The sequence below is a fragment of the Nestor notabilis genome, unplaced genomic scaffold, assembly GCF_000696875.1.
Source record: "Nestor notabilis isolate BGI_N333 unplaced genomic scaffold, ASM69687v1 scaffold4645, whole genome shotgun sequence".
NCBI classification, from domain to species: Eukaryota; Metazoa; Chordata; class Aves; order Psittaciformes; family Psittacidae; genus Nestor; species Nestor notabilis.
Window position 1 is genome coordinate 35,353 of NW_009927732.1, and position 13,734 is coordinate 49,086.

The 13,734-nt window shown below is 39.3% G+C and overlaps 1 protein-coding gene across 1 annotated transcript in view; it reads right to left on the reverse strand.

The window, feature by feature from the left end:
• Positions 1-3,177: 3,177 nt before the first annotated feature.
• Positions 3,178-13,734, reverse strand: part of LOC104405451 (leucine-, glutamate- and lysine-rich protein 1-like) — a gene marked incomplete at its 5' end in the record, with an annotated part of 31,980 nt that continues 21,423 nt past the window's right edge. Inside the window, 5 exons of the mRNA XM_010014176.1 lie at positions 3,178-3,585; positions 5,574-5,873; positions 6,521-6,673; positions 11,622-11,715; positions 13,476-13,679. Of these exons, the coding sequence (XP_010012478.1) occupies positions 3,178-3,585; positions 5,574-5,873; positions 6,521-6,673; positions 11,622-11,715; positions 13,476-13,679 (1,159 nt within the window). The remainder of the gene's footprint in view (positions 3,586-5,573; positions 5,874-6,520; positions 6,674-11,621; positions 11,716-13,475; positions 13,680-13,734) is intronic.

Consider the following 13,734-nt stretch of genomic DNA (forward strand, 5'->3'; position numbering starts at 1 on the left):
GTGAGGGAGGGGAAGTAAGGGAAATATTCGTTCCTGACTTGGTTTGGATCCATGATTTATACACTCCCTCATGCTAGAAACATTATTTCTGTGACTGCTCTCATTATTTTATGTGCTATTCCTCACTTCGCAACTTACGACCACAGAGTCATTCTTTACTATTGCTGCCACTACAGGATATAAACACTGAAGCAGTCGGCAGGAGCCCAGATTTGAAAGTCTGACCTGTTTGCGCAGCCACAGCAGCACAAGGGAAGGAGCAGCTGTTACACCATAGAACTGGGATACTCTGTAGCTTTGCTGTAAGCACAGACATTACTGCATCCTTGTGAGCTCAGCCGGCAAAACAGGTAAAGGTCCCACCTTCTCTTTGACAGAAATATTCTAGTATTAAACTCCACATTACAACATCAGCTACCCCAGGGCTCACTGTGATGCCTGTTCCGTAGCTACAGAAGGGCATAACATTATGTAACAGCAGTTAGCAGATTTATGTAACTTGAACTATCTTGTAAGACTGGAAAATGCAACCAATGTTCATCTAAAAATGCTATGAAAAATCTACACCACAGAGCTCTGGAGCTCACAATTTTAAGAACTACCTCAATGAAAATCTGTTACTTCAGCACAGGAAGACTGTGGGTGGACAGTGGAATAACAATTTTCAAGCTCGAAGATGTCAGCATCTTTTCTACACAAAAATCAGCATCACCACTGATCAGAGCAGGGCACCATCCAGCCATCCTCCAAACAGGCCTTTGGGACTGCTTCCCATCCCCTTCTTTCTGCATTTGTGGGATTGCTTAAAAATGTATTTCCTGAGGCTTGTGTTTCAGTGGAATTGCTTTCACATCTTTGACATTCCAAATTTTCAACATCCTTGAGAAAAATACAAGTATCTGAGCAAAGCCAGCAGGTTCTGTAGACAGCTCCCACTGCTGCCCAGGTATCTTGGTTGGGCTTAAGACTCACTGTTGCCATAAGCCAATTGAGCATAATCCTGTTCTAGTAAACTGGGCAAGCCTTCACTGAGGATGCCTGTGGAGAATACAGCCTATTGGCACATGCTTCCAACATGGGGTTGGAAGCTACAGATGGGCTCTTCTACATCAGAGAAGGCAAGCAGGCCTCATTCACAGCAGCCACCAGGATCCTGCTGAGTGAGGAAAGCCAAATTGTCAGACTCTGACCTCCACCAACCTGAGTCTATACTCTCCTGGGAACGGTATCTGTGTTTGACTCTAACATGCCCCAATCAGCTGGTTCTTGCTACCAGTTTCTGTGAGGTCTGTTCAAGTCCACTCAATCTGCCAGGTGCCTGCAGAGTACCTAACCCCATCTCTACACAGCAGCAGCTACCAGAACAACTTTTATAACACTGATATTTTTTGTTGCTTTGGAATTTGTGAATAGAAGATGGCAGCATCTGCTGAAATCAGGTAATGCTGACTGATGGTCTCAGTGGGAACAGAAGCTGACTAAGGCAGAGCATGTTTTTAAATCAAGCTCCAGAGGGTAAACCTAAAATTGTTGTTTCTTCCACTGATTTTACTGAATAAAATACATCCCCTGTCATGCCATTGGATTTAACAAAGGTTTTCTAATTTTCTCCAGCACTGAAGATGTGGCCTACTGCTGTCATTTTGTCACATATAGGACTATCTCATTACAAAGAAATAACAAGAAGGTCTAGGTTCATGATGCAGTCATAAACCTGTCTGGGTTTACAAGTCAAGTGCCCTATGAAGAAGCAACTCCACAACTCTGAGGGAAGAGCAAGTCCAGTCCCCAGACCTAAACAGGAGCAGGCCATTTCAGTTGTCCAGCTGCTCAGATGCACACTCTGAGAGTCTCCAAAAAGTTCCCCTCTAACTTACCTTCCACGAAGTTTCTGTCCAAGTCAGAGGTGATGGTCTCAGAAGATGAATGGTGGTCTTTCAATAGAGCAGGGGCACCAGCATCTCTGTGCCTAGGGCTCCCACCCCTGTGCCCCTGCCATGAACCAAAGAGCTCAGCCTCAGCTCCTGCCTGACCTGGGTCTAATGTGGCAGGTCTACCCCTGCCCAGGGGACTTGCCAGGCTGACCTGGGCCTGCTTCATCACCTCTCCTTGTCCAATGACTGCTGGGCTGTTGCCAGAACTGGTTACTATCACCAAACTGGCCCTGTTTGGGCTTACCTGACCAAAACACTCAAGTACCTCGTGATACAGTAAGTGTAATCTCAGACTGACTGTGTCACCCATCGCTGTTTCACTCAGCCCACCCTATACTGCACATCGTCAAACTGCTCCAATAGTAGATCTGCCTTGTTCAAAAAGCAGCTACTTCTGCAGCCTCTGCACGCTAACAAAGATGACCAAGCCTTGCCTGGGCTTTTTATGCTCCAAAAAAAACCATGGTTCCATGTATCAAGGAGTAAAATAAAGATACTGATCCTCCTGTCTAACAATTTTACAGAGAACTCCAGAATGTCCACTTTGAAGCTAAAAGTTATGCTTAACATAAAGACACTTCTCTGATGAAATTAAAGAGGCAAACATCTTTTGGAAGAAATGTGTTAAGTCTTCCACTCCTTGTTAACTAGCACAACTTAAAGACTTGCACACAGAGGAAGCTATGTCTCTGTGAATGGCTAATCTACTCCGTGCATGGATTTGCCACATTTTCAAACTGAACGATATGTACTCCCCAACTAGCAAGTTTCACTGACCTAAAGCATAATTATTCGCAAATATAACACTATTCGATTAAATAATTGCAAAAATCTGATTCTAACCAAACAAATCACATTTTTACACCAGAAAAAAGCAATTAAGTTAAATAGGAGAACACAAAAAATGGGAAAATTCCAACTAAGTGGTTTGGGAAACCAGGAATTTAAATTGCCCATTAATTTAATTACACCTGTTGAAGAGATGTTCCTTTTGAAGAGACAGTATTTTTTCTTTCTTACTTTCCTCATCTTGAAGTGTAGATAGCATTTAATTACTTTGATATGTGATGGACAAAGAAACAGTATTGCAATAAAAATATATAAAAATTTAACTTAATTTTAACTTGTAGAAATGCATGAATTGAATCAGCTAAGATTTGACCCTGGGGTCCACGAGTAAACAGCCATTTGATGCACTGGAATGGTTTCTCATGCACTATGCATGTGTATATAGCTGTCAGAGCTAACTCAGTTGTCGTCTTCTAACTGCAGAGATCCTGCTCCTGGGCTCGCTGAGCGAAGCTGCCCTTCCTCTTGGAGGATGTGGTGGAGCTAGAGCCGGCAAGCACACACTGCTGCTGCTGCTACGCTTACCAGAGGTGGGTGCCTTCGCAGCTCTTGAAATACCAAACTGTCTAGAGAGATTGATTTCCTTCCCAGCGCTGGGACTGGAGCGGCTTTTCTGTCCATAATCAGCGAGCAGGGCAGCAGAGGAGGTTAGGCTGCCCTGAGCCAGGGAACACGGCAATAATGGGAAGTTTCCACTGAGTTTTTTTAGTTCCAGTACTTGTTCCCTGGCTTGAGTCAAAGCTGCAGTCAGCTCATAGCGTTCCTCACACTCTCTGCGCACTGTTTCCTGGAGAAGAGTGTTCTGCAAACAGAAACAAACACTGGCTTTACAAAATGACATTAGTCAAAAGCTGTGCCTATTCAGCTCCTGGGCTTAAGAGAGGTGTGGCTGGAGGGGTAATGATGCACACAAATCCTTCAAGGCTTCCCATATTTTGGTTTCTCTGAAAGTCACTCAAAGGACATACATCAGCATTTACACACCCTTCATTCCCTTAGGAGACAGTGGAAAATATGAGGCAAGTTATCCGAAGTTACTTTTGATATCCTGCCCATCCTCCAGTGAGGGGGAAACTGGGAATTCTGCTCTTGGAAAGGAAAAAGCAACAGACAGAGGTCAAACATTACTGTGCCACTTTGTTATGATAAGATGTCCAAGAAGTTATCCTCCTCTGTAGTTTAAATAATTGTGCACCCATTTTTGTGATGGCATTCTTTATTGATTATTATTTCCCAAATAATTGGGACGAATGATTTTCAGTCTAGCGGTTTTCACAAACTGTACACTTTGATTCCCAATACCTAAATGGTAAGTGACTGGTACTGGGCCCTAAGCAGACAACTAGAACTGCTGCAGTATTACAGAAGTCCACAAATTTGTATATTGTGTGGATCTTATTTGTGATGTTAATTTTCCTGAAAAACTAATTTTCCAGATGAAAAAAAAAAAAAAAAAAAGCCACAAGGGACATCATTAAATTGAGTCATAAAAGTCAGAACTACAGAAAGTACTAACACAGAGAGAAAATAACCACTTTTTTGTCCTTCTAAGCAAGTGATTGTTGCTGGCACCAGGAGGTCCATGAGAATGAAAGGGAAACCAACCACCAAGGCAGTCTCCAGCAGAGAGTGATGATCAAGTCATACAGAGAACACCCTCAGTAACGCACAACCTCATCGCATGGACACAAACTTTTCTATCTAAACCTCTTCAGTGGTAAGAGGATCAAATGGATGCATAATGAAGATAAGCAGAGCCAACGAATCTCACAATAAAGGATAGCAGTGTGTTCCTTACCCTGCTGAAATTCCTGACCAATACTTGAAGAGCGTGTGCCTTTCCAAGAGCCTTTTCCATAGGTACAGGACAGAATGTACCTACATTCACTCTACATCACTGTAACTTCACTAAAACAGTGTTTCTGAAACTTTTTCAAGGAATAAATAAATTTCAACCCAAGCCCTAAATTAATTTTGAAGAGTTTTATTTTCACTGTGTACCAATATCTTTTTTCCTGCCACTTACTTACTTACTTAGGGCACTCTAGTCTAATCTGATCTACAGTCCCTGACTTGACTGTATTCACATTTCTCATAGAGCAGTACAGCTCTCTCCTCCCTCCCCATTATATTACAGACATTCAGCAAATGATTGTGGTAAGAATATCCATCCACCAAACTTCACTTTTGATTCATTTTTATGCATTCCTGTGTAAGACAAAGTGTCTTTACTGGTGGGAGGTGGAATACATCCCCATTAGCACGCAGGATGCACACACATAATCCCACATTAGAAGATTCAGTCTCTGCTCCAGAAGCCATTCAGAACAATATTGACCATATGACTGTTTTTCTTACAAATGATTTCCAAAGTAAGTAGGATTACTGGAAAGATTGCTGCTGTTTCATTCTAAAAATGAGAATTGTCCATGTCTTTTACTTTAAAAACATGAAGAACACTTCATTGTTGACTCATGCTTATGTAGCATGATGTGAGGCTAAAGACTAAGAAATAAATGTCTTGCAGGACCTGAGAAATATATATATATTTATATATTTATATATTTTAATAAACAACTACTTTAATTTAGCAGGCACTTAAAATTTCACATATATTGTGATAAATTGTACTTATGACATTATGATGGACTCGCTTTACAAATAGTTTAACTTCAATGGTTTTTAAATCAGCACTTTAACAGTGTCTGAAATATAGATACTTTGAATGATTTTAGAAATCACATATCTCTAAGTAAAAGCAGCATAGCATTTCCTCAGTCATGTTCCTACCTCTTCTTGAACTTGACTCAGATTGTGAATCAGCTGTGTCCTCTCCTGGGTTAATTTTTCCAGTTCATCTGACTTGTGTTTTATTTCTTTTCTCATATTATCCAGAAATGATTCATTATTGTTCTTTTCCATCGACAGCTGAAATTCAAGTTCAGTAATTAGTCTTTTAAGGCTCTGAATTTCTTTTTCCTTCTCTTCATCTTTCTCTGCAAGTTTGATCTGGGCATCTTGTAGCTTCTTTTCAAGAATTTCTGTCTCCATCCTTAAGCTATTGGTAGCACTGGATATTAAACCTGGAATCTGCATTAGATTAAACAAAAATTATATTCAGAGGATATCTTTCAATATGTAGAATTAAGTGTCAGATGAATGTTGATTTCAAGAGATAAAAAAATAGAAATGCAAACATACATGCCCTCAGAGACAAAAACAAAAATTGCTTTGAATTTACATAATATGCTCAAAGGATATCAGAGAGCTGTAAATGAATCAAAACTCATTCAGACCAGAGACATTAAGTAGTATGTCCAAGATCAAACAGAAGAAAACATAATTTCTTTACTGGAAGTATTTCTTCAGGGTTTTAAAATCACAGTCAAATATTTGTAAAGTAAACTAAGCCAAACTGTTACTTCCAGCTCCTTAAAACCCTATGTAACACATTTCAAATAACAATGTATTTCATCAAATTTCTTTAATTTTTTTCCAGAATTTTCAATAAATCTTTTGAAAACTAAGGTTATAGGTAAAACTTACAATTTCTATATAAAACTTTAAAAAAAAAAAAACTAAAGAAGCATATGCCATATGCAAAGGCTTGGAAAAAATCTTGTATCATCATCTAGATAAAGGAATACATATAAAGAAAGTCTTACTACTTCCCATGCCATATTTCATTAGTTTATATTATCTACTGTCACAAAACCTTTCTCACGAGCGTTACACACCTTCTTCTGAAGCTCTTCATGATCTCTCTGATATTTTGCGATTAGTTCTTGCTGCTTTTGTCTCTCAATGTCTAGTTCCAGTCTTGCTTCTTCCTTGATTTTAAGAATTGCTTCTTTGTGTTGTGCTTCACCTTTAGCCAGATCAATTTCCATCTAGGCAACAAGTGTTTTTTAACAATATGTAGCAACTCATCTTAAAATACTTTTCACATTCCACACTGGCATAAATAAAGTGATGTGAAATTTGGCAGACTAAGATTTTGGGCACTGAAGAAACACATAAAATGATTGCAACATTGGAGCCTGGTGAGGGAAAGCTGCTGCTTCTCACTGGCTCACAGCTGCATGGACAGTTCCTGCTTCGCAGAGCACCAGAGCTGAGTAACAGCCAGCAGCCCCAGATGTCTCACAAGCCCCATGGTGTCTCAAGTGGTGCTAGATGCCTAAGTTTAGGCAGCTGAACTTCACATTAAATCATTATGAAAACACCAAATTACAAATCCTTAGCTAGTTCTTAAAATAGATTATTATTTTGCTGGATGCATTCCCTCTGGAGGTAAAACTCAGCTTGTTATTATTTCAAATGCAGCACAATGATACATTTCACAGTATATAACATCTACTGTGCTAAAAATTGGTCATGAAATGTCAAGACCCATTCCCAAAGAGTGGGTCTTGACATAAGCTCAATATTAAACATGTTAACTCTTCCTTATAAAATCATTTTTTTATTCATGCTTTACCATTCAGCCTTGTCAGCGAATAGCAATTTACCATATAAAATGTCTATCTGTCTGCTCCCAGGGACCACACTCAGATGACACATACTCCATATGTGCTATCTCGCACTTTAGAGGAGCAGTGCGTGTTAGCACCATGTACCTATTTTATAACATGTCTCACTTCCCATAAATCCATTGTAAATACCAGAAATCTAGGGGAAGGAGCATGCTTAGGGATCCCTATGGATGATGTGGCGGGATGCCTGCCTCTCCAGACATTGCCAACAGCATGCAGCCGCTGTGCTAGCCCCATCACCAAGCCAGGGTTCCAGGAACAGTGAGGGTCCATGGTGCAAGGTGAGCAACGAGCAGCTCCAGCTTGTTTTAGGGTCCAGGCAACACCATACTGATGGTAGATATGTGGGACAAGCTCTGGACCAAAAAGTTAAGAAATAAAAGTAAAAGAGTTGCAAATTCTGGGTAAAATCATAAAATTAAATATCCCAGTCCTTAAGGCATCTCACACATTTAATATTATAAATGCAAATTTGAAAATTCAGCCATAATTTCCTGAAAATAAAAGCCTGGATTCTGGAGTAAATACTGAAGGCTGTATTTTGAAAAATATTTTTCCTAAACCACTGTGTTAATATTTAATTTCTGCAGGCTGAATTCTAATGGACTTAATTGTAGCACGCAAAAAGAATATGAAAGACACATTAATGCACAACACTAGTCTAATTACTTAGAATTTTTAAAAGCAGAAAGCCCAGAATAATATTTATTACAATTATCTAATTTCACACACTAATTATGAGCAAAAGCAAAACAAATTCCCCTAACTCTTTTTTGGGAAAAGATAAATTGGAAATATTTTAATTATTTTTTAAATAAAAATATACCTAAATTCTGGTCATGGAATAGGCACAAATCCCCCACTAAGGTTTAGCTTTAAACTAGTATATTTGTAAGATCCTAGAAGTATACTATTATTGTTATTACTATTGTAGATATATTTTCTACATTATTAGATATGGGAGTTAGGATTCTAATTCTAGAAAACCTAATTTATTAACTCTACTTACTATCATAGAAGCAGATCATATGCTGGAAGCTACTTGATTAAAAAGACTAAAAAAATAAAGGCAGTATAAAAAAACTGAGCTAATTTTAAAAATTATACAAGCATTTTTCACATTTAACACTTGAAGATAATAAAGTTGATAACCAGAACAGGGAAAAAAAATGGCAGTTGATCTTCAAAGAAAACATAACCCCCACTAATTGCTTTAAAATCACATACATGCCCCTCATTCATTAATCCATAAAATAAATGTTTACATCAATATGAAAATATTTTGTAGAAGAGATTTTTTTGTTTTTGTTCCACTAAACCAGTTTAAGGTTTATCTGTATTTTAAATGGAACATTTTATACTGATTCAATGGCACGCTGACCCAAGAAAAAGATAACTTTGTCACTTTGTCATATTTCTAATTCTTTTGTCTGATGAGAACATTTCTAGAGCACTTGCTGTTCAGTACAGTTTAATGGCTGTAATACCAAAGTTGTAATTGCTCTCTCTTACTAGTAGCAGTCTTTATCTTGTTTTAATGCCAGGTTGAAAAATACATTGTGGTTATGCAGACAGCGTGACCTCATTCTAAAATTATATCCTGTGACAGAAAGGTTAAGGAGTTTTAAAAGAAATGTAACTGATCTTAATTGCTCATAGTCGAAAAAATTTCCAGAGACTAAATAAAGCTTTCAGACACTTATCACATACTTAAAAAAAGAAGACGACAGCAATTTTAGTCACCAGTTATGTAAGTCTTAAATAAGAAAAGTCAGTTATTGTTCAACACACTTTCAATTTTTCCTTCACAGATTTTCTTTTTTTTAATTATATTTCTTGAATTCAGTTCAGGTTGGGTTGTGGGTTTTTTGGTGCTTGTGTAAAAAAACTGCAGATTAAAACACAGTTTACATGCTCACGGCTGTTCGTGACAAACCACTTTCCAAATCCCACTGGAAGAAACTGGCAGCTGGACGCTCCAATCCTAGTTCGAGTCTCCAGCTCAAAACTTCACAGCATGACCAGACACTCCAAGAAAAAGCAACCTGCCCTGCAGAGCAGATCCAAAAGTCCTGATTCCTGAGATCGCTGTTCGGCAGTGGAGCTGCTCAAAGCCCAGTATAAATAAGGAACTGTAGCATTGCCACATTCCAACCAGGTGTGCAATTAACTAAGAAACCTATCCAACTAGCACATACAGTGGGCATATACATATAGTTTTTAAATCAGCTGAAAATATTTTTCCACAGAAGACCCCAAACCCAAGTACATACTAAAAGATGACTAATGAATTATAACCTAACTTTGTAGAATGTAATAATACCAATTAAAGATGCAGCTAGTGGTAAGGAACCTGTCTAAGAAGAAAACACACGTTAAAAGGAGTTCATGCTTGTGGAGCAGCCCTGCGCAACACGCACAGCACTGGCATGGCCACAGCAAGGTGCCCTGAGGGCAGGCGTGCAGCTGGGGTGCTCCCTGTACCTGAGCTGCTTTTGTAACGTTGCATCCTACACCCATGGACCAGGACTAGACCTAATCTCTATGGCACTTGCTACTCCCCAGCCAAGTCAGTTTCCCCTGAATCTGGGGTGTCATCCTGGCTGTATTTTAACCACATTCTGCATTTGTAGCCTTTACTTGATTTATTTTTTAACTTCACTCCATTAAATAAACGAAAAATGGGCATGTATAAAGGAGCATGCACATATAGAAGGTGTATCATTCTCCCTCCCACCTTCCCCTTTCTCCTCACTGTGAAAGGAGCCATTGTCCAATTACTGAAAGAGCCTAAGTGGGAAGGTGTATGAAAATGGCCTTGCAGTCTTTTGTGACAGGCAATGGATAAAATAACAAAGGATTGTCCATTTCATGGAGAAGCCAAGTCATAGCAGTGTCAAGTCTTTTCAAATTAAATACAGAGGTTTTTTCCATAGTAAATTTCACAGAAGTCTTTATTTTCATACTGCTCTGACTTGAAGGGAAGGCAAGTAAAAAACTTCAGCAGATTAGGTAGCAAGAGTCTATGTGGCAGAGATGTGACTGCCTGAAAGGAGCCAGTGATGCTAGCAGTTATCAGAAAGAGCAGAAGCCTTTCTCACCCTACAGGTCCATTCTAACACTGGGACTTTCACTGTGAACATCTTTAGATCTTTGTTGTGTGGGCTCCCAACTCAAGTGAATGGATGAGCCACACCCCTTCTTTCTGCTACCACTTCTCCCTGCCCAATTTCCCAGTCTAACCACACTCCTCCACCTACTCACTGCTCTCCTTATCTTCATCCCCATGCCCCCATCACAGCTGATGGCCAGCAACAAATTTTATGTCAGCAGAGAACTTTGAAAGGGTAGAACTGTCATGTTATCGCTTCACTTGCCTATTGCCGTGAATAACAGAATCGTTCGAGGGATGGCATTAACATATATCCTGCATAGTACCTGCTGTAAGTACCAGGCAGGTATCCACACACCTCTTGCCTTCCTCATCAGCTGTATGGCTAACAACTCCACTGCCTTTTGCTATTTGTCAGTGGCTGATAGCTCCATAATTGCTGTGGTACCACAGCTTATTTGTTAAGCTCTGCTTTGGTTTGCAAATACATGTCTTCTAAGGAAAGAATATTTTTGTCCACCTGTTTATTATTTATTTTATAGATTTGTTTTAAAAATAGCTATCTTCAGTTTCAGTTCACCTAACACGCAAGAAGGAAGGCCCTGTGTTATCTCCATCATGTCAACAATACCAAACCTTGTTTTTATTGGGAACCTACTTCAGTATTAAATACATGCTTTCCTACACTTCTCTTCCAGATATGACAGGAAACAAATCCAGGCATTGATGTGGTTCCCCATGCGTAACTGTGGTTCAGAGTTTGTAACCCAGACTGCCCCACACACCTCCTTGGAGCTTGTGCAGGACAATGGCCCACGAGATTGGGCTTTTCCTGTTGCACCCTCTCCTGCAGAGCACACAGGGAAAGGACGGAGCTGGAAGATCAGAGGGAGTGCATTCCTAACACAGACACTTCATAAATACCCTGAAACCTGAGAATTTGCAGATCAGACCTCATCAGACCTGAACATCTGCCAAGTCTGTAAACATACCAAATACCTTTTGCATTCAGTTTCAATCTATGTGGAGAGATCACCCATTAAAACCCCTTGTGCAAAGCCCCTTGTGCAAAGAATACTATTGACATGTTTGCACTTGTGGAGACAGCTATCTGGCTTACTGTACTCATTTGTGACAGCTGACTACAACTGGACAAAAAAAAAGAAACTGAAACTGCACATCCAGTATTACCTTCTCCCTCCAGTTATCTTCATTCCGCATCTTCTGTCTTAATGCTTCCTGCAGCTGCTCTGTTCTGTTCTGATGAGAAATCAGCATTAACTCCCTAGAAATCACAAAAACTCATATGTAAATATGTGCTCTGCACAGACTGGTAGTATGCCATTTTCTTGCAATTAAGTCCTTTGTGGCAAGGGCTCATCTTTTCCTCTTTGTTTAGTATTCAATGCAACAAGCCCAGGAACCCTGCCTGGAGCCCAGAGGCACAGCAGTAATCACTAGTTAGCATTTGCATAATGCCATCACATGCCTTCTGAATTTTACACTTTATAGAAAATGCTATAGTTGATCTTTCTTACACACACACATATTCAAACCTCCAATAGTTTTAGTCTTTCTTAAGTCAAATTTTGAAGGACACTGAAAAACTGTTACAATATTCAGAACAGGAGATGTTGTATTTAACAAACCTGGACTATTACTATCATTAATTAAAAAAAAAGTGTCAGGTTTTGAATTAAAAACACCAAGTGTTTTCTATTGTTAGAGTTACTCTTTGTTATGCGAGGCTTGTAGAGCAAAAGCCCGTGTGAGTTTAAATTCTTGTAACTTAGATTATTAGCAAGGTACTGACTGGAACAACTCATGTATCTGTGGTTTAAGTAGAAGAGAAATACTCTTAAATTAACATGTAATATCTTTTCATGGAGGTACTGAAGTACAGGGAATATTCAAACACTTTAAATATGAAAGTAGCGTAATGCCTCTTGGTGTACATCACTCAGAAAATGCTTATCTTCTCCAAAAGCCACTTCTTCATTGTACACAAAACAAACAAATAATGTACTGCCATGTCTTAAGCAAGGGACAGACTTTCTCTTTTGCTAACAAAAGACAAGCTAACTTATCAGTAACTGAAAATTTAGTAGCAAGATACTTTCAAATGGTAAAAACAAGTCTGTGTTTATCAGGAATAAAATTGGGTATATAGATTACACTCAAATAAATTAAAAAATATGGATTGAGGCTGGTAAGTGCAGATGTCTGAAACAAAGGCACTCAAACCAGATACTGTGTCAAGAAAGACTATCCTCAGAAGCTCAGTGCTTTGTTTTCTAGTTCTGAACAGTAATTACAGGGAAAATGGCAGCTTCATTGATATCTGAGAACCTCCAAACTGGTGGGAAGTCTGTACTCTTATCAAATATTAGACCACATCCAATAAACTGGGATATACTAATATTTATAGCATTGTTATGGTTTGCAAGTTGCTAATAATGTAAGTTACAGTAATTCAAACTCTCTGGGACTCTTGCTCTACAAGCCTTACATAACAAATAGCAACTATAACAACTGCAATAAAGGGCTGTTTTGATTAAGCTTAAGCTGAAGCCCTGGACTCCAAAGCAAGGCTTTCCCATCTGCTACTTCCCCTTTTCTTTGTTTATTTTTTTCTTTCTTTCTTTTTCATTCAAGTTTTCTCTATACTGCAATGATTTAAAAAATCCATCTGATGAATTCCAAAATTCCAGGATATGAGGTCAGGGCTGCCAAGGCTTTCAAAGATCAGGAGATGAGAGAGGGCAGTGGCAGGGCAGGACTGTCCTGAAAACACAGGCAAGGCACCACAAAGCTGGGAGCAGCAGATCCCTCCCAGTCTGCCTAGCCCCAGAGCCACCCTCCTTGTTCTGCCACTTCTCCTGCAGCTTGACTGGCACGAACCACGTCAGTACTTCACAGAATCTCTGTCCTTTTGGTAACCATGAGAGAGGCTCAGGATGTGCTAGAGGAGGAATGCTCTATTTTTAATATATTTCCAAAAAGACAGTCCTAGGAGATTACCCATGGTGACTCCAGTCTGATTACCTTTCTTGTTTCAACATCACTATTTCTTCCTCTGTTTGTCTAAGACGAGCTTTAAGGGCTTCCAGCTCACTTTCTAATCGACTGGTTCTTCTTTTTAGATCTTCTTCTTTCCTTTCTTTCTCAGCTACTTCTTCCTGTAAATGTTTGCATACTTGTTGGCAAATTAGAAAAGATTCCTCCTTTTCCTTGAGCTCTTTTGTAAGCCTACAGATGAAATAACAAACTATCAGCATGGCAGTTACTATATTCTTATTCACAG